Below are 20,900 nucleotides of genomic sequence, written 5' to 3'. Positions count from 1 at the left end.
TGGGGCTTCCCTTCAGTGCCTTCTAAATTCTCAAGCAGAGTCAGTCCCTGCTGCAACTGGAGCTTACATTTGCTGGTGATGAATTTAAATTCAGTGCCAAATGCCAGCCTGCAGGGATTAGCTCCAACAGTGAATTCAAGCTAGTGTGCAAAGTGAACTATTTCACCTGATGGCATGCTGACATCAGGTGACTGCACAGCAGAATCTGGCCTGTCGTCTAAATCCAGTTTCCCACCCCTAATCCAGCTCAGTATTGTCTACTCTAACAGAAGTTTAGCAATGGGCTTCAAAGTGGGACTATGAGGAAATATATGCCATGTATCAGAGTGGTCAGAGGAAGAGTCCTAAGGAAGGCACCACTGTACATTTACTAACCTGCAACTGTAACCACAAAGAAGGCAGAGTCAGTCCCAGTGTCGCACACAAACTCGCCTGAATCTTGCACCTGGGCTGAGGCAAGGACAAGGCGTCGGAGGGGCCCTTCGTTCTCCAGCAGCAAGCGCTCTCCCTCTTCCACTTCCTCCCCATCCTTGTACCAGCGGACAGGGGCACTGGAGCAGGACAGCACACAGGACAGTACCACACGTTCGGAGGCCTGGTAAGAATGGGACGCATCTGCGTTGGAGTGCAGAATCTGCACAGGTGGCTCTACAGGGTGCATGAGAGAGAGAGAGAGAGAGAGAGAGAGAGAGAGAGAGAGAGAGAGAGAGAGAGAGAAGTTTCAGGAATTAGAAGCAGATTTGGAGACTGTTGGGGGCAGTAGTGTAGTAGCAAAATCAGAAGTGCAAGGTCCCTTCACAGTTATGTGTCACAGCCACATACCCTCACAGCTATGCCCCTGCTAGGGGTATGCAACTTTCTAAGACTAGACAATAATCTTATAATTATACAATAATAATAATTAAATATACATTGCAATGATCAATGCAGGTCTTCATTTTAGTTAGATTTACTATTTTCTGCATACATACATGGGAAATGATTTGGAGTGCTTCAGTATCTTCTTTCAGGGTAACAGCACGCCATTCTCCTGAAACTGAAGCACCTTGTGTTTTCAGTGTTCCTAAATGTTTCACGTTGGATCACAAAGTGACTAAAAAGCCCCCCCCCCTTCATGCTGATTGGGTGGCTCTAGGAGACTGGAGACCCTGCAGGAACCCTGCTGCAGAAATAGTAAAGGCAAAGGGACCCTTGACCATTAGGTCCAGTCGCAAACGATTCTGGGGTTGCGACACTCATCTCGCATTATTGGCCGAGGGAGCCAGCATACAGCTTCCGGGTCATGCGGCCAGCATGACTAAGCCGCTTCTGGAGAACCAGAGCAGCACACGGAAACACCGTTTACCTTCCTGCCAGAGCAGTACCTATTTATCTACTTGCACTTTGACATGCTTTCGAACTGCTAGGATGGCAGGAGCAGGGACCGAGGAACAGGAGCTCACACCGTCGCGGGGATTTGAACCACCGACCTTCCGATCAGCAAGCCCTAGGCTCTGTGGTTTAGACCACAGCACCACATGTGTCCCTTGCAGAAATATAGTGTGGTCAACAACCTGGGAAGGTAGCGCATCTAGGAGAAGGAAAACTCTGATCCTAAACCTCCACTGCCTCACAGCTATACTCATTCAGAAAGGTTTCAGGAGTAAATCCTGAGGAATAATCTGTACCTGCTGCCTTGCAGGACATCTTTGGGAGAAGAAAAGGCTAAGGAGTAAACCCTATACAAATCCGGACAGGAGTCCCTAAGGTGGTTGGATGGCGTCTTGTATGCCTCCTTCCGGCAACTCCTGCAGCCAAGCTGGTGCCAAATGTATTGCTTTGCTTTGGATCACACCAGTGAGTCTGAGAGTGGTGGTCTTGTCATCTGGGCAGCCCAGGACCTCCATACAGACTGCGTAGGCTTGCGCCCTGAGGAGGTCACTTTGGTGCTGCAAACGCAGCAAACACAACATGGGAGGCAGCAATTACAAGTTATAAACTCAACCCGATTGGTATTAGGTATAAACACTATGGGTTGTCTTCACCAATGGGAGAAATCATTGTGTCTCACTGGTCAGCTACTGCCTGCTTCATAGCCAGATAGCCCCTGAACAGTAAAGTGCTGACCTGTGACCGTCTGCCTGCTTCAATGGGTGCTTGGAACTCAAAGTATCACATGACAAGCAGAGTGAACTTCTTCCAATCCATCCACCATCAGCACTCCACCCCCCCCCCCAACCTCAGACCACTACACCACTGGTTGGGGGAGGATGCTTGGCAGGTTGTCTTTTTTTCTAACCAAAGTGAAAAGCAGTGGATCCGGAACCAGATAGCAAAGTGAAGGGGGCGGGAGAAACCAATGTGTCATGGGAAGCATAAGTGTGGGGGCAGAGTGCATGCGAAAGAGAGAGGGAAAGCTTACTGAAAATGTCATCTCAGCATGCTGCCACATTTTTGTTTTTTGGAAGGCAGATGCCGTGCTAGGAATTTTTGAGAAAGTGCCTGAAAATAAAGTAGCAAATAACACAACTTCCTTATATTAACCTGTGATGAACCCACATTTATAACAACAGTTATGCATGCCTGGATTGAGAGGGTTCAGGGGTGCAGTGACTGAGGACTGGCTGAAGCTCTGTTTCCTTTCTAAGGAGGTCACTGGAAGCTTACTGGAATTTATAAATATTTGCAAATTTAAAGGTTGAACATAAGTGGAAATTCACAACAGACACTGCTCCTCACTTAGGTTATTGGAAGGCAGCTCCTAGGATCTTCAGAGCTCCCCATAAAGCCTATAGGTCTGACCTTTTTCTCAAACTGACTCAGTCTGAATTCAAAGCTCCAAGCTTAGCTCCATTTGCCCTTGACATTTGGCATGATCTTAATACTGCCATACTTGAAGGAATGAATTACAAAGAGAGGCTCCAGACTGAAAATGCTGAATTACAATTCATCAAGGCCATCAATTCTATTCAATTGTTTCCCTTCCCACTTCAGATGTTAATTAACTCAGCACTGTCAACCTGATTATCACCTATCACTGCTTTGTAAAGGGTCACTGTGCTTATTTTGCATATATTTCAGCTCTAATTGTCATTATCTGTACTTTTTGCATTTCATCTGTCTCTGACCTCACTGCTTATAAATCCCCCTCTTACAATCTCTGTGTGTGCGCGCGTCTCTACGTATCTACATACATACATCTACACCTGAGGATTACACTTCATGAATCTGATGAAGTGGACTGTAGCTCACAAACACTTGTGCCATAACTTTTTAGTTTTTAAGGTGTCACAAGATTCTTTGTTGTTTTTGCTGCAGCAGACTAACACAGCTACTCCTCTGGAAGTAGCAGAGCAAATGATGGCAGAAAAAGGCAACTAAAAGAATTCAGGAGATCAAGTATCTTTCTTGTAAATGAAGTAGTTTGATTTTATTTATTTTTTTAGCTTAAAAAGAAGAAAGACCAATGTCTTCTGAACAGAATTCACTAACGGCATGAAAAAGAGTGAATAGGAAAATATTATTCACTCCCACTCAAGATGTATACTGTAAACTAATCCACTGAAATGGATAAGAAGCGGGAGGTTTCAGACAAACAAAGGAAAGAACCTCTTTGCACAAGGTATAATCAGCTTATGATACTGACTGACACAGGATGTTGTGATGACAACCAACATAAAGTTTTGTCAAAGGATTAGATAACAAATGAGGATAGAGTGGCTTACTACTCAGAACAGCCCAAAGTGCAACTCCTGTGTTTATTCGGAGTCAGTAGACCTCTAACCGCCAGATACATCAACAGTGAACATGAACTTCCTTCAGGCATCTGTCTGATTACTGTTCATAAATACAGCACAAAACAAGATGGACCAGTACAATTTATGCAGCATGGCAGTTATGCTCCTCTCCCTGTTGGTTCTTACCAAAGTTCACCAATAAGGCCTTTGAAGCACCATGGACTGCAGCACAGAGAAGAGTAAAAGACATGGGTTTGGGAGGGGACGTCTCTCTATGAAGATAAATTGATTAGTTCTCTTACCAGTAACAGTGATGTTGAAGAAAACAGAATCACTGCCTGCATCACACACAAACTCCCCGGCGTCCTTCATCTGCACTGAAGGTATGACCAGCCGTCGGTGGGGTCCTTCGCTCTCCAGCAGGAGGCAATCACTTTCTTCCACCTCTTCCCCATCCTTGTACCAGCACACGGGAGCATCAGGGCGGGACAGCTCACAGGCCAGCACCACATGCTCTGCAACCTTGTAGGTATGGGCCTCCTCAGCATTGGAGCGAAGAACCCTCACAGGAGGTTCTGTGGCAAGAAGAGACATTCTATAGATGGGGATCAGTAGAAAGAAATATGCCCCCTCCACCAACACCACACTGAAATATTGGGAAGTAGAACAGAACCATATAACATAGGGCTGGGGGACTCTGGGCCCTTCAGATATTGTTGGACACCAATGCTGTGTACACACCATCCATTTAAGACACACGGCTTCCTCAAAAGAATAATGGGAACTGTAGTTTACCTCTCAGAGCTACAGTTCCCAGGTGTTCTCATCAAACCCTTTGCCAACTCTGTAATTTACACTGGACATATAATCTAGATTGCCTTTAAAACTGAGAAATTGTTAACAAAGTGTTTTGAAGGAGAAGCCATGTTTGTCTGCTGTATCAAAAGCCACCAAGTTTTTGGGCACTGAAGAGAACTGATAATTAACAAAGCAAAGTCTCCCTAGATGATAAGATATATTCACTCAAGAGTTCTGAATCTGAAGTGGCTGAATTGCTTGCATTAAAGCTATTCAGCAAAGACCTTCAACAAAATTCAGTACAGGGCAGGAAAGTGTCATGGAACAGCCACAGAGAAGAGAGGTTCAGAAGAAATAACCAATGCTTACAAAGGAGAGAGATAAATAAGAAGTTCTCAACTACATGCTCAGACACAATCGCTAATGACAAATAAAGAGGACTGAATCCTCTTTTGGTATCATTTAACTCAACTTAGCCAACTCAAATATGGCTATGAAACGTTACAAAAAGACTACATTGTCTTGAGTTTTAGAAGTGAAAGGCTTTCTAGCCTAAAGATTGAGGACCATTATTGGCCTTAAAATGCATGTCTGGGGAAAAACAACAAATCTAACACTGACCTGTAACAGTAATATTGAAGAAAACAGAGTCGCCACCTGCATCACACACAAACTCTCCTGTGTCCTGTACGCAAGCTGAGACAATGACCAGCCGGTGATGGGATCCCTCACTCTCTAGCCGAAGTCCCTCACTCTCTTCCACCTCTTCCCCATCTTTGTACCAGCGCACAGGGGCATCAGGACGGGACAACTCACAGGACAACGTCACACATTCCAAGATCTGATAGGTATGATCTTCTTCCGCGTTGGAGCACACAACGTGCACAGGTGGCTCTGTGACAAAAAAGAATTGTCACCTTCCTTGGAGGTTTATATGCAGTGGCTGGATGCTTTAGTTGAGATTCCAGCATTGCTGGGGGATGGACTAGATGATCCCAGGGGTCCCTTCCAACTCTACAATTCTGTGATTCTATGATTCTAGGGAAGGGCCTTAGCTCTGCGGTAAAGCACATGCTTTGCATGCAGAAAGTGCCAAGCAGAGCTGGAGAAGAACCCAGCACTAAACTCTAAAGAGCAGCTACCAGCCAGATAGGCAAGCTCCTATGAGAATCTCTAATAATAATAGCAACAGCGATAGCGATAGCGATAGTAATAGTAATAGTAATAATACACCGTCCATCTGGATGGGTTTCCCCAGCCATTTTGGGTGGCTTCCAGCAAAATATACAAATGTAATAAAACATCAAATATTAAAACTTCCCAATACAGGGTTTCCTTCAGATGTCTTCTAAAAGTCAGATAGTTTTTTATTTCCTTGACATCTGATGGGAGGGCGTTCCACAGGGTGGGTGCCACTACCGAGAAGGCCCTCTGCCTGGTTCCCTGTAACCTCACTTCAGGCAGTGAGGGAACTGCCAGAAGATCTTCGGAGATGAACCTCAGTGTCCGGACTGAATGATGGGGGTAGAGATGCTCCTTCAGGTATACTGATGTCAGAGGTACAAAGGGGAAGCATGGGGAGGCTTGCAAGGCCCTCTGCAATCCTCCTGCAACCCTCCTTTCCACCCACAATGTCAGAGGTACAAGGCATGGGGAGGATTGCGCAGGATGTTGCAAGTCTTTCTGAGGGGCTCCTTTTGCCCTCCTATGTCAGAGGTGGAAAGGAGCTGCACAGGACACCTTGAAGGAGCAGTGCTGGGGGAGACAGGGTCTCCCTCAAATGGTAACCACTTCTCCCTCCCTGAGCAAGTACCCCTTGGCTGTCAAGAAGGCAAGATATAAATAATGTACATATATAAAAAGTGGGGAAGGACAGGGGACAGCTCTCACCTGTGATTGTGATGCTGAAAAAGGCAGAGTCACCACCTGCATCACATACAAACTCCCCTGTATCATGGATTTGTGCAGAGGCAATGACAAGGCGGCGGTGTGAGCCCTCACTCTCCAGCAGAAGGCGCTCACTTTCTTCCACCTCTTCCCCATCCTTGTACCAGCGCACGGGAGCATCAGGGCGGGACAGCTGGCAGGCCAGCACCACACGTTCAGAGTTTCGGTAGGCATGGGTCTCCTCAGCGTTGGAGTGCAGGATCCTTACAGGAGGGTCTGGGGGAGGGAGAACTGCACCATGAAAAGCCTATTACTGCCCCAGAGCCTGTTGCATCCCCACTCTAGAATTGGAAACGAACTCAAAAAACTGTGAGCTTTATGGAAACAAGAACCAGTGTTAGGGAGATGGTGCAGTTGTCAAAGTGTTACACTGGGACGTGGGAGAGCCATCACTGCCTCTCCGTCTCACCTGCCTTGCAAGGTTGCTGTGAGGATAAAGTGCGGAGAACTATGCATATCACCTTGGAGGAAAGGAAGGGTGCACAAGAAGGCCTGTTTTCAGCGACAGAACCTCGTGCCATCATATCTCCCTTTACTAAGAGGCCTGCTGGTTTAGAAGACAGAAAGGTGAATTTGTATTTGGAAGACTTGGATTTCAAACGTCACATTTGCCACAGACTCTTTGTTTGGCCTTGAGCAAGCCACTGTTTGTCAACTTCAGTTCTCCCATCTACACACAACAGAGATAACAGTGACCAATCTTGCAGGGTTGCCATGGAATGGGAATTTGCTCACTTAGCTAACAGTTAAAGTAATTTAGAAATTATAAATGCCATTAACATGTAGGGCTTGGACACAGAATGGCCCACATACAGATTCTGACTTTGCCATGAAACTCAAACTGCCCAGCCATTGGGCAAGTCTCCCTCTCTCAACAAGGGAGGGTGTTTGAAAAAGTGTGAGAAGCTGCCAACTCTGCAGGCAAACAGGGTGACATAACTGGGCTCCTGAGCCCCACAGGGGTGCCGCAGAAAGAATGTGGTTGGTAAAGGGAGTCATGGACTCAAATAGGTTGAAATCCTCTGCTTTAGGTCATTCACAGCAGCTACTTCACTCAAGCTTCATTCCTAAGCTTTAGGGCCAACAATGCTGTTGAACAGGTTTCTTTTCTTTTTCTGGAATGGTGACACCAGCAACTTAGCTGAGAAACAACAAAAGGGGAGGGGTGTGTTTGAAATACCCTCTGAAAATCTAATTGTGTGTTTGGAACAATGAAGCACCAGTAGACAATTTCAGAAAAGGTCAGCATTTCAGGTTTATAGAACAGTGATGGAGTGGCTCATTCAAGAGTGTGAGTGCTCTTCATGATAACCCCACAGCTATGCCCCTTCTTAGACTATACATTTAAAAAATGTATTTCCCCCCTCATATAGCACACGCCATCTGCTTTGCTTAACATTCAGCCTGATTAAGACTTCTTGTGGACTCAAAAGCTTGCTCACTATTTTGTAACTTTTTGGTTAAAGGAACTTCAAGGTTTTTTTCAAAATAAAAGATCCACTTTCAGCCTTAGTCATGCACACTAATGTAGCCTACATCTTCCTTGGCTTAACTTATTTAGTGAGTTTCTCTTGGTGAGAGGCCTCATTTATTTGACATGAGAAGGACTGACAAATAGTGCCCCAAGAGATCACATTGTTATTAATATTAATATTTCTTACCCTCCTTTCACTATAAGGTTGTAGGGTAAATTAGAAAGCTATTTTAAAACACAGAATTAAAAATGGCTTTAAAAAAACAACAGTCACAATAATAGGGTGTGTCTCCTGAAAATATCTCTCTCTCAGGCCAGGACAATGAGGTGCATCTTCAGCATACAATGAAAACTACATGATGAAAGTGCCAGACACACCTCTGTGCGCTATTGTTCCTGGTCTGCTACATCACTGTTGTAAAATCTTCTGCAACTTAGGTGCCAGAGTCCAGATGGCTGAGCAGAATGCTCCTACTCCTCAGAAAAAGGAGCTATGTAGTCGGCTGTAGAAAAAAAATTAAAACCCTACCCCAAACTGAAACATGTGGCACCTTAAAGACAAGCTACTTAATTTTGTCATGAGATTTGATAGACAAGAGCCTATTTCATCAGAATCAGAATTAAAAACGGATATCCACCATCTTCATTGTCCATGCATTGGATGAAGCAGGCCTTTCCCTATGAATGCAGATATATATTCCTGTATTGTTTTTAAGTGCCACAAGTCTACTTGTCATTTGTCCCCTTATCTTAGCCAGAAAAAAGGTTGTTATCTATCTGATTCTCTGTACCAAGCTATCAAGGACTGAGCAGGAAGAGCATGTTCAGATTGTGGTGGCCCTTCATTTGGGGGAAATTACTGACCTGTAACAGTGACGTTGAAAAGCACAGAATCTCCACCTGTGTCACACACAAATTCCCCTGCATCCTTCACCTGTGCTGCAGGAATGACCAGGTGGTGGTGTGGGCCCTCACTCTCCAGTAAGAAGCTGTCGCTTTCTTTCACTGCCTTCCCATCCTTGTACCAGTGCACGAGAGCATCGGGGTGGGACAGCTCACAGGTTAGCACCACACGCTCTGTGACTTGGTAGGTATGGGCCTCCTCAGCATTGGAGCGAACAACCCTCACAGGAGGTTCTGCAACAGCAAAGAGTTACTATAATGGCAGAAAAGGTGGAGAATATTCAGGGGATGGAGCGCATTTTTTGAGTTGGGGGTGGAAAAGACTGGGCTGCAGGACAAACTCCTGCTGGGACCGGATGGCAGAAATCTCACAGGTGCCCCTTATTTTAAGGGACCCCTTTAATTTAATAGGTTAGACCTTATTCTAAGACCTTATGCTAGCAAGGGTTGCATAACTTTTTTTAGGCCCATAGGAACATTCGGGTTGTTGAGCAAATGTTGTGGTTGCCACCCATTCTGGTCTCTTCTCCCTCCTCTCCCCTGGACTATTCCTCCTCCTTGCCCTGAGACAGAAAGAGAGAAGGTGCGCGCACACACAGTTATGTTTTCAAAGGGATCTTGGTAAACGTCTGACCCCGTACAATTAATCTGAGCCTTGATAAGAACATAGAGTTGAAAGAGGAAGTGGGAAAGAGTATCAGTCTTCCAATTTCCTCCTTCATTTCTATGTAACTTGCTTTTCAAGGAAGGAATAGTTAACTATCCTAACCCACCATGGCCAAGATGACAGTGTTTGGGTGGCCTCAGAGGGTTCACAGGTGTCAGGGAAAGACCTCAATGACACCCTTTTGCCCACAGCAATGGCTCCATTAGTGACCCAAGTAGAACTTACACTAGCTGATTCTCAAAACTAGGCCAACTTCTTTTTCCTCCACTCACCATCCACGGTCACAGTGAAGCTGATAGCATCATCGCCTGCATCGCATGTATATGTCCCAGAGTCCAAAGAGCAGACAGAGGAAATCAACAACCTGTGGATACGGCCTTCGGTTTGGACACCAACGCGACTATCATCCAAAGCCACAGGATTCCCTTCTTTAAACCAGTTGATGGGGGTGTCAGGTATAGAGACTTCACACTCCAGGAGTAGAGGCATGCCAGCTGTGAGTGTTCGGAGTCGCCTGGCCTCAGGCACTGGGGTGATATGTACCTGTGGGGCTGGGGAGACACAGCGTGTGAAACCTATGCAAAATGAAACATTAACTTCACAGACAGAACAGGTGATGCCACTTGAAAACACCAGGTACACCTGTGAGAGAAAACCTCTGTCCAGTGTCACATGTGAAAAGCACAGTAGTGACTACCTTGTGGTAATAAGTTGTGGTGATAACCACAAGAAATTGCTGGGATGGAAGAATCATCAGGATATCTGTATTTAAACACAACTCTGAGTGACAGATACGAGGCTTGTGTTGATTTGTTCCATCTTTCAACACAGTTGGTGCCAAGGCAATGGATCCATAGGCTTAATCCAACTGTTCATAATCTCCTTTACTCAGAAGAATATTGTGACAGTTCCTGCTTTAGTAACAGTGATTCAGATTAAAAGCCTTCCTTGGGTAATCCTTGTAAATAACTGAAATGCAATGGAAAGATCCTTTAATCATGTCACGCCTCATACACATATTATACAACAGCAGGTATGTTTATATCTATTTATGCACAATGAACTGTAGCCTTTATAGTATAGAAAAAACATTTTTAAATGGCAATAAAAATTAAAATGTACAGACAAGGCAAACAAGAAGACAAGCTTCCCATTTATTTTAATTGCTGAAATTGTCACTACCCCTGTTTATCTGATTTTTTTGTTTTGTTTTTTGGATTGCTGTTTTACTTGTGATGCAATTGCAACAGATGTATTTTATGTTCAGTTGTATTTATGCATGCATTTATGTATTTTAGCTGTGCTATATGTTTTAAATCATATAGGGGAGATGCCTTGGAGGGCACAGAGATCTTGGAAATTAAATAAATACATAAGACAACATAAGTTATGACTGAGATTTCAGATTGGCTGAAATGTATCATGTGCAGGAGGACATCTTATCTACTAGTTTCGGCAGAACTGGATTGTGCCAATTTGGCTTTAGTTTGTGCAAAGACTAGTGCAAATCACAGAAACTCAAAATAAACAAATGCAATTCAAAGTAAACTGTCAGAGGGGAGTTTCAAAGGGATCTGATGCAAATGCCTTGAAGCCAGTTGTTGTCATTTACAGCTATAAAGATTCCAGCTGCAAGGAATCCAAGCTGAATAACAGCTGGCAGCTTGGAGGGCTAGACCACATATGGCACAGGAAATTCATGATCAGATCTCCTGCTATATTTTTTTGTTTTACTTGAAAATAATTGCAAATGGGGCTCTAGTTTTGACTGGAACAGCAACACCTACGGAAGAGGTTTTTAAACCTTAACCTCCATGCCGTTATTTCCATCTAAATTCCATCTAAACTATTATTCTCACAGCAGAACAATCCATAGGCCCAACCTCTGTTCTTCTGCGTGGGTCTGTAGATGTTGTTGGACTATAATCCAAAGCAGGCCTCCCCAAGGGTCAGGGATAAAGTCCAACAACATCTGGGGATCCAAGGTTGAACACTGTTGTATGTTATGGGCAAAGCACTGCTCTTTTCATGGGATGGTTGCTTGCATGTAATCATTTTAGGTACAGTCGACTGATTCCTGGCCCGCTACCTAGATCCAACCAAAGCCTCACCTTGTACACATAATGCAGCGCATTCCTTCACACCATTAGCCTCAAATTGCACCTCAGACCCATTGGCTGCTAGCTGCACTCCTTTAATCCGCAAAGCATGGTCCAACCCGCTGTGTGTGATTTGGTACTGCTGGCCTTCTTCCCCCTCCTCCTCTTCCAGCCTTTTCCCATTGAAGAACCAGCAACCGCTCTGAGAGGCTGAAAGCTGCACTGAAAAAGTAGCATCCTCTCCAGCATGAACCTTCACATCTTGCAGTCCTTTTTGTATACGAGCCCTAGGCACTACAAAGGCAGACAGAGATGAAGGAAGTCAGCTCAAAATGGGTGGCGCATGCATGTATACACACACTCAACTGACACACACAAATGGGAAGGAAGGAGTTCAGATTGTGGAAGAAAATGATTGGGAGGCATTCAACTGTCTGAGGGTACTTCCAGATGGACAGTTATTGTGGAATTGGTGCTGCTCACATCTGAAGGTGGGTTTTTTTTGGGGGGGAAGCACCCATATGACGTCACCATCATCAAAATGATAGCTTGTATTTTTTATATATTTAATTTAGATTTCTGCACACTGTGAAAAATCCAATAAGTGAAAACAATCCATTATTGTGAAAGCTTGTTAGCGCATTTCTCACGGTGGATGGTTTGTCACATCTGTGGTGATGCTTCAGTGGGTGGCTTGTATTGCCAGATTCCACTACTGCAGTTTGCTCCTCGCCTGAGCACAACCTAGCCATTTTGTTTACAGAGGCACCAGTACCAGACAAAAGGCATCTACTTCCATGGATATGCCACATGCTGGAAGCAGGCCTGGTTTGAAGGAGATACTGTCACAAGATCGCCACACAGTATATTGTGAATTGCCTAAGGTGGAGATAGTAATCACAGCACATACACTGAGCTTTAAAATAAAAAGGAATAGGGAGGTCCCAGACAAGACCAAAAAAAAAAGGAAATGAGCATTCCCACCCACCCCCCAAAAAAAGAAAGAAAAAGAAAACCACACGCTTCCAAAGCTGACTGCAGGAAGCTCATACCAATAACAAACTTAGTTGGTCTCTAAGATGCTCCTGGAAGGAATTTTTCTTTTTTTTTTTGACTAAAGATACTGGCTAGTTAGTAAGAAATAGCCTAGCTAATTTAGGTGCCCTGCTGAGCAAATATAATCAGAAGGTAGCTGGACAGAGTAGTGCTCCTTCCCTTTAAATGGTAAGGGTAGTCTAGCAGGCAGGTGGATCATCATGGCCCAGGAAACACTTATAGTGTTTCCACAGCTGGAGAGGCCAATGGCAAAGGACAGTGGAAGAAGAGAGTGCCCAGTGGTTCAATAAAAGGTCATAGATCCTTGCAATGCCCATGCTTGAGTAAGGGACAGTGCCCAGTCACTATTAGGGGGCAGAGAGGCTTACCAAGGTGCACAGTGCCTGGGAATTCCACATGGCCACTACTTCCATACTGATTGGCAGAACACACACGGAAACGGTAGTCAGCCTCCTGAGGCACACCATCGCCTGGAACTTCAACCATGCTGGCAACATCAGTGGTGAGGCAAGGCACCCACTCAGCTTCTCCTACTGCCTGCCTCTCAAGAATGTAACTATTTGGTGGGCTGCGGTGAACATCAGGTGGTGGGCACCAAGTTAGGAGGGCAGCATTGTTGCGTGACATGCACATCCTTGCTGCCACAGGTGCACTTGGTGGGATCCTCTTGGCACCTAGAGAAAATAATTCAATTCTATCAATTTTCCATCTTATTAACCTGGGGCATAATCCAGAGAATAACTGATCAGCATCTGTCTGTCTGTCTGTCTGTCTGTCTGTCTGTCTGTCTATCTATCTATCTATCTATCTATCTATCTATCTATCTATCTATCTATCTGAGGCCACAGTTAGTGCACAAGCTTAAAATGATGCAAGGCACTCCTGTCAGATGACATTATACAACCAGCGCATCCTGTTAGTGCAATAGGACCCCCTCTTCCTCCTGCACTCTCCCCGAATCTGCTCCAGGTTATTGGGGGAACCCCTAGAACAGAGTTAGGGAGGGCCTGGACGAAGAAGAGGGGAAGGGAGAGGAGAAGGGTACATGGTTCTCCAGTAACAAAGCTTGTGAGTTCGCCAAAACTACAAACTTGATCCTTAAGTTTAGAGGGGTCACAAGCCCATTCAGTACAAACTGAATACCATGAAGCCTCTTAGACAAATTATTTAACCTCCATCTTGTTAGGATTGAGTTTCAGTTCTAGCCCCTATCTAGGCCATAACTGGTTCGTGGCAATGTGTGTGCATCAAATAGCAATAGTCTTCTACAGCTCTTCATCACACGTGCACATGGCAGAATAGACACTTCAATGTGATGTTGCCAACAGCATGTACGTTTACACAAATTCAGTTTACACTCTTAAAACCCAAAAAGTGGTGTCTTGGGAGGGAAAAAAATCCTCAATCTGCCTATCTGCTTGATAGACCTAGGGCCAAAATATACATTAAACAAAGCTGTGTGTCCTTTCCACAAAGTATGATTTTGTTAGTTTTTTCTGTTTTAAACAGAAAAGCAGTTCTGAGGCTGCAATCAAGAGTGGAAGAGAGATAGGGTGGCTTATTTAACCCTTGTCCTCCCTCCCCCATTCCAGAGCATGGGAATGAAGCTTGAGGGAATGGGAGAGGAACAAACACCTAGATAAAATATTAAGCAGCCCTTGCCCATTCCAACTACTTTTGCATGATCAATTGCAACCTCTGAAACTGTTAGCAAAACAAACCATCAAGGCAAAAAAACACACAATTGGGGCATACGTCAGGGAGCAGGGAGCAGCTTAGATTGTTGGACAGCAGGAAAAACAGAAGACAAAAGCAGCTGCTGTCAGCAAAGCCTTCTATGTATGATTAATTTTGTTCCTGAGACGTTTCAAGTACAATAACTCTTTATCAAGGGTTATTCATAGATTTCAGCTGTAAAGTCTCACAAGTAGCTAGTTTGTAGCTTAGCTGCAATTTCTTTCTCTTGTGATTCTACAGCAATTTGATCCTCATTCTGGCATAGAGATGCTCAGGGCTCCTCTAGACAACTTATTTATTGAGCATTCATCCTGATTTGCTTGCACAAAGCTTACATGGAGGTTAGATCATATCTGGTCTTTATTTAACATTCATTCTAAAATGTTGGCAGGGTGGTTATACAACAATGATCATTGATCCTCCTATTCATCCTGATTTGCTTGCAGAGTGTTTACTACACAACTTTCCATTAATCATTCATTCATGCCACCTGCTTCAATGCAATTTACTGCCACTTTCCTGACACAAAAAGTACATTTCTTAAAAAAGCGGGTTCGTTGCACTCTGGTGACATAGCACTTTAACCTACTTTAATTGCACAAACCTAAATTTCACGATATGTGCTTGCATCCCTCCTGCAAAATATTGACAGTCTGGTGACACCCTCTGAAAGGCAGAGTGTGACCTTTGAAGGGCTCTCATAGGAGAATGGATAAAAGGCAGCACAAAACCAGAACCTGAGGTTTGACTCTAGAGTGGGATATGTAAAACCTCTTTTCTGTGGGACATCAATTCCAATCCAGTCCAGGATGAAAGACAGGAAATAATAAACTTTTCCTTTAGTGAGGAAACTAACGATTGGAGTTTGTGTCAACGGCCAAATGTAATGGGTTTTGTGGCTAGCTGAATGCTCCTTCTCCTGCTGCAACTAGCCCCATCTCTCCTCTCCACTCACATTTGACACGGAGCTGTGCGGAGGTCTGCGACTCGCCCGCCGTGAAAGTGATGACCCCAGCATCGTGCCGTGTTACGTGCACCAGGACCAGAAGATGGGTTTTGCCAAAGCTTCTGATCAGGGTATGGGGTGCCTCTACCAGTTCCTGACCATTACGGCCCCAACTCGGTGCCTCCACAGGTTCCCGCGTCTCCACGTAGAAGGCGGCATTCTCCCCTTCCATCACATCCAGCTTCCGTGGCAACCGCTTCACAATCAGACCTGAAGAAAGAGTTTGGACAGTTAGCACAGGAAGAAGAGCCTCTATCATAGCCACACATGACTCCAAAACTCTCCTCACCTTGCACTGACAGCTCCCCAACGCTGCGGCCCTTGCCCTCCATCTCACACAGATAAATGCCATCGTCGTCAGCCCGGGCATCCCGCACTGTCAGCCGCCGCAACAGGCCCTGTTCCTCCATCAGGTACTTGGGGCTGGGCTGCAGGCGCTTGTCTTCAAGATACCACGCTGTAGGGATGGTCTCCAGAGGCACTTGGCACTCTAAGACTGCATCCTGGCGCTCCAGCACTTCCACATCCACCAACGGTGCCTGGAACCGCAGTCGGGGTTCTGTGAGAAAGAGATAAAGACGGACCTGAATGTATGTGGAAACCTGAACATAAGAAAAGGACCATCTCCACAGAGAAAACTGAAATTTTCAGGGTCCCAGAGCTGAGGAAAAGAGTCAGGGTGCTGGGATCCAGAAAATAGCAAGCTTCTCCCTGACAAAGGTCCATTCCTTTGTTGTTGCCACAGCCCTCCTGCCTCAGCCCTCTGGCTTCCTTGTGTTTTGTTTCACAACCAACACAACTGATATTTTCTCATCTCCATTTGGCTGGGCTCCTACTTCAACCATCAAGCACATTTGCAGCCCAGAAACCCCTATCTGGTTCTTCTTTCTAGAGCTTGGGAAGACCAAAGAGCTGAGCACCACGTCACATTTTCTTGGTGTTGTGATATCCACTGACCCCCCCCCCCCCATCCATCATGAGAAAGTGTCCGTAACTAGTTAATCTCTTTGGGGCTTTGCCACATGGAATAATCAGTAAGATGAACAGAGGCGTTAATGAATACTGAATCTCAACATTTACAAATGCGCAAGGCAGTTTTAACAAACATGATAGTAATCTCCCCGGCCTATGCTCTTTCTAGAATATTTTGTCATCAAACCTTGAAAGGGAATATGAATGTGAGGGTTTAAACATAATTGTTTTAACAAGCACTAATGGTTATCTCCTGCCCACATTCTTTCTGGAATGTTTTGCCATCAAACTGAAAAAGGGACTAGATAAACATGAAAGGTTTAACTCAATTGTTTGTAAAGCTGCTGTGGGGCCCTGAGGAAAGGTACTGAGGAATATTCAGCTAGTACCTGCCCTTCCTTTGCCTGCAGAATTGGGAAGCAGAATTGGAATGTAGAATTGGGGGGAGGGCAGCCAGGTTCTCCTACCAAGGGTTATTCTGAGAAGTGGCAGAGTGCTAAGTGGGTGGCATGTGGTATCTATCACACTGAACCTCTTTGCTGTCAGCTATCCGGGTCCCAGTGCAAAGGGACACCTGCCACCCACACAGCAGCCCAAGGGAATGCAACACAGAGATGGAAATGTGGGAAACAGCAAGGGCAAATTGCTCTGGGAAGAACAGGCAGGGGTTGCTTTGATGGCACAGCTGAGCTCAGTGATTAATTTCAGGACAAAAAGACGCCAGGCTCAAGTCAGTCTGGAAATAATATCCTTTTGTCTGGAAGTCCTTCCCCTTAATCTCCAATGCATGGGGTTTCTATAAGGTTACTCAGTGATAAGATTAATATACTTTGCACCCAACTGGTAAGAAGTTTCATCTTATAGCAGCACTGGATTTACGGCGGTGTGGGTGGTTCCCTTGCACAGGGCAACAAGCTGAGGAGGCGCAAAATTATTATAATAGTAATAATAATAATAATAATAATAATAGTAATAATAATAATATTGAGAATATCTATTTTAAAAGTAACTGTTGCAAAATGAATTATTGTGAAAAGATGAATTATTTGGGAGGGGGTGCCAAAATTTGTCCTTGCTCAGGGCACCATATTACCAAAGTCCACCCCTGCTCATAGCTCAGTGGGAAAGTATGTGCCTTGCATCCAGAAGGGCTCTGACTCAATCATCCGGAATCTCCATGAAGATACCCCTGTCCAGTGCTCTTTTTTTAAATAAAAAAGGTGCCAGAACTCACCATGAACGCCTCTCTTGTTCTCTTATAATGGCAAAGGCCCCATCTGGGAGGTGTTGGAACTGAGTTCCGGCAAGTTCCAGCTGAAAAAAAAGCCCTGCCCCTGTTTAAAATCCTGGGAAACTGGTTCTAGTTAGGGCCGACTGTTCTGAACTAATGGCCTCTCTCTGTATAAGGCAGCACCCTATATTCTTATTCTTATTATTTATTAAATTTGTATATCGCCCTTCATCCAAAGATCTCAGAACTGAGAATAGATGAGGCCTAGCAAAGATTAAGCCCTGGATGAGAAGACATTAAGACTGATAACAACAAATAATCATTTAAAATGTGTGTCATGTTTTAAAGGGAATTCCCCCTAGAAGCAGTGAGGTGGTAAAACTAATCCTGACTGGCCACTTCAGTCAGGCAAACCCCCACCTCTCCCACACCCGAAGAAAGCTAGTATTTCAGGGGAAATGCCAGGCTGTAACACTTTTCTATCATGTCCCATTTTCTATGAGCAAAGAATGCTTTATATAGTCTTTATGGTTTTATATATGGTTTTATTGCTGTAAACTGCTTTGATTTTTTTTAAATAGCAGTATGCAATTTAAAATAATAATAAGGATGATGATGATAAAATAAACATTTAATTCAATCTGAAGGGGTACAGTCAGGGAACAGTTGTACTGCCTCATCTACTATTTGCTTAATCTAGGCTTTAAACAATCTGTATTCTGTTTCCCTTCTGTTTACCAGAATGCCACAAAAACTTATTCAATTTATTATTAATGGGCCACAGTTGGCCCACTCAGTTCCTCTGTATAACTAGCCATCTCTCTTTCTCTGCTTCTTCTGAGGGGATTTTTTCTTTCCATCCTTTATCCACTCAGGCTCCCGTCCTGACAGATGTTTCAACTATTTAAAAACAAAAAAACAACTACACGAATGCAGGCACTTCAAACTCTCTGGGTAACATGTTCCATTGAGTGGCTATTCTTATGGACAGAAAAACCTTTCTGGTATTCAATCTCTCACCCCTACTCCCACCCTCCGCCTTGTAAAGCCCATTTCTCATCTTGCCTGACCCTCAGTAGGTTCAGAGAACAGTTGGTTCAGTTCTTATTAAGGACAGCCTTTGACGTATAACTGAAGCCTGTTATCATGCATCCACCTCCCAGATTCTGCTCTCCAGGCTAAACAAAAGTGCACAACTCAGCAAAGCCTTTATCATCATCTCCCTTGATCTCCTTGGAACCCTCTTCAAAATTAAGGGCTTCAAGCCATCAAAGAATGGGCCCATCCATAAGTACTGTCACACTTCGAAAAACTTTTTTTTAAGCACACCCCCTTTCTCCCCCTTGTCACATTTTGCCCTCATTATAGCCAATATGACATGCATTACTGTAGTATGAATTGTCTCATACCAGTCCACAAAGGTCCAGGGGTGGCCAGCAGCTTCTACAAGGAATTCTTACTTCTGCTGCGGCAGCACCATGAACTGTGGGCAGCCCAAGGCCAAACACAGCCCAATTTCCAGGTCTGACAAAGAGCGGGCTGTTATTGACCCTGGCACTAGCAGACCTTTCCCATCAACATCCCTTCAGAGGCAGAGGTCTAGTTCAACAGCAGGGCAAAACAGTAAAAACCACTTCAAACCACAGGTGGAAGATCAGATGACTAAATGCTCACCGCACTGGATTAAACCCTGTGGAGGCCTCTAGGGCCTAGGCAGTTGAACGGGGGGTGGGGGTGGGGGCCCCACAAATTGTGTCCTAATATGTTTTTGTAATTTCCTTTCAAAATCCAATCAATATTATTTTGATCTGTTTTCACGGGGCCCCTAAAAGGCATAGGGCCCATAGGCCAGTGCCTACTTGGTAATCTGGCACCGAATGCTCATCCATTTTTATTTTTTAAATGGATTTAGGAGCAAGCTGGACATTAATTTTTCAGCTTGACATCTTGGGTTGTATGTGCAATAGAGGAGGACTCAGTCCCGCAATCCCCACCCACAATCCAGGAGTATTTCCACCTCATCTGCCATTGTGTAACTAGGCCTCACTAACCTGCTAGCCAGCAAACAAAATCTCCTTCAGTTCTCTGAGCCACCAAGAGCCTCCTTCACTCAAAAAATTGAGTAGAATCCATGGGTAAAAGAGGGGATTGTGCCCATTGCCTTCACACACACTCAACTTCTATGTGTTGATCAGTAATTCTGGAGAGAAATCCCATGGGCTTATAGCTTGTAGGCACATAACTCCGAAGATTTGTCAATGTGCAGTTGTTGCTAAAAAGGCTACAGTTCAAGTGAGCAGGCACAAAAGCTGCAGATATTATCCTACACCCCTGCCCCACCTACACACACCTCTTGATTACTTGAGTAATTTCTGCACACATTCATTGTATGTGTAAAAAAGGCCTATAGTTCTTCTTGCAAGATGGAAGAATATCCTGCCAAGTTATGTTCTAGGACCGCTATCTCACATGCCATGTCTCCTCCTTCCGGATGGGAAATATTTCATGTTCAGCCCTGCACTTGGCATTTGACCTGGTCTCTCTGGCTACTACCCAAACTACTCAGCACTTCATAGGCACTGTCAGTGGCGAGTGGCATACACTCCCCATTCCTGGCAAGGCTTCCAGGAATGTGCCAGAAGGGTCACCCAGACACCTCAGCATAAAAGCAGACAACAAGCAGGGAGCAGTACCCACCTCGCTTACAGTGGCCTTTGAGTTTGCTACTGTCTCTCAGGCCCAAAAGAGAAGGCCATAGGAGTTCCACATGAGACCGTTTGGCTCCAGGCCTGTCCCCCCTCTGGCAAGTGAACTGCCAACTCTGGAGCTTGTACTTCTTTATTGCATCACGGTTCTTATTTTACATAATAAGCTGTCTGTACTCTCCCAGCCTGGAGCAATTGGCTGCTTGGTTCATCATTCTCATTAGGGCAAGGGTGGATCAGAGGTCATGCAGGCATAATGGGTTCCATAATCTAAGACCAGGCCCTCGAAGTGTCCCTGTTTTCCAGAGACATTCCCAGATTTACAGAAGCCGTCCCAGTTTCTAATTTGATCCCAGAATGTCCCACTTTTCTTTAGGATGCCCCTATTTTCATCAAAGAAATGTAGGAGGGTATGGAGATATGCAATCCACACAGGCAGCCCTGTATAGGGAAGGGTTTTTTTTAAAATGTTTTATATTTTATTATGCTTTTATGTATGTTGGAAGCTCCTCAGAGTGCCAGGGGCAAACCAGTCAGATAGGCGGGGAATAATAATAATAATAATAGAATAGGACATCTCTATTTTCAT

General features: G+C 44.7%; 1 protein-coding gene across 5 annotated transcripts in view; it reads right to left on the bottom strand.

The window, feature by feature from the left end:
* The window catches only part of OBSL1 (obscurin like cytoskeletal adaptor 1), a 62,471-nt gene that overhangs the window by 37,889 nt on the left and 3,682 nt on the right, over positions 1–20,900 (bottom strand). For 3 of the 5 annotated variants that reach the window (XM_081883849.1, XM_081883850.1, XM_081883852.1), the window contains exons 3-12: positions 15,693–15,962; positions 15,353–15,613; positions 13,029–13,334; positions 11,617–11,898; positions 9,778–10,056; positions 8,800–9,072; positions 6,405–6,677; positions 5,136–5,408; positions 4,019–4,291; positions 376–648 (exon numbers count right to left, since the gene is read on the bottom strand). In XM_081883849.1, the coding sequence (XP_081739975.1) occupies positions 376–648; positions 4,019–4,291; positions 5,136–5,408; positions 6,405–6,677; positions 8,800–9,072; positions 9,778–10,056; positions 11,617–11,898; positions 13,029–13,334; positions 15,353–15,613; positions 15,693–15,962 (2,763 nt within the window). Of the gene's footprint in view, positions 1–375; positions 649–4,018; positions 4,292–5,135; positions 5,409–6,404; positions 6,678–8,799; positions 9,073–9,777; positions 10,057–11,616; positions 11,899–13,028; positions 13,335–15,352; positions 15,614–15,692; positions 15,963–19,015; positions 19,216–20,900 lie in introns of those variants that run through there. The other 2 variants (XM_081883853.1, XM_081883851.1) reach the window with 2 other exon arrangements.

Source organism: Podarcis melisellensis, assembly GCF_964234715.1.
Source record: "Podarcis melisellensis genome assembly, chromosome: 1".
Lineage (NCBI taxonomy): Eukaryota > Metazoa > Chordata > Lepidosauria > Squamata > Lacertidae > Podarcis > Podarcis melisellensis.
This window is presented reverse-complemented; position numbering and strand designations above follow the sequence as displayed.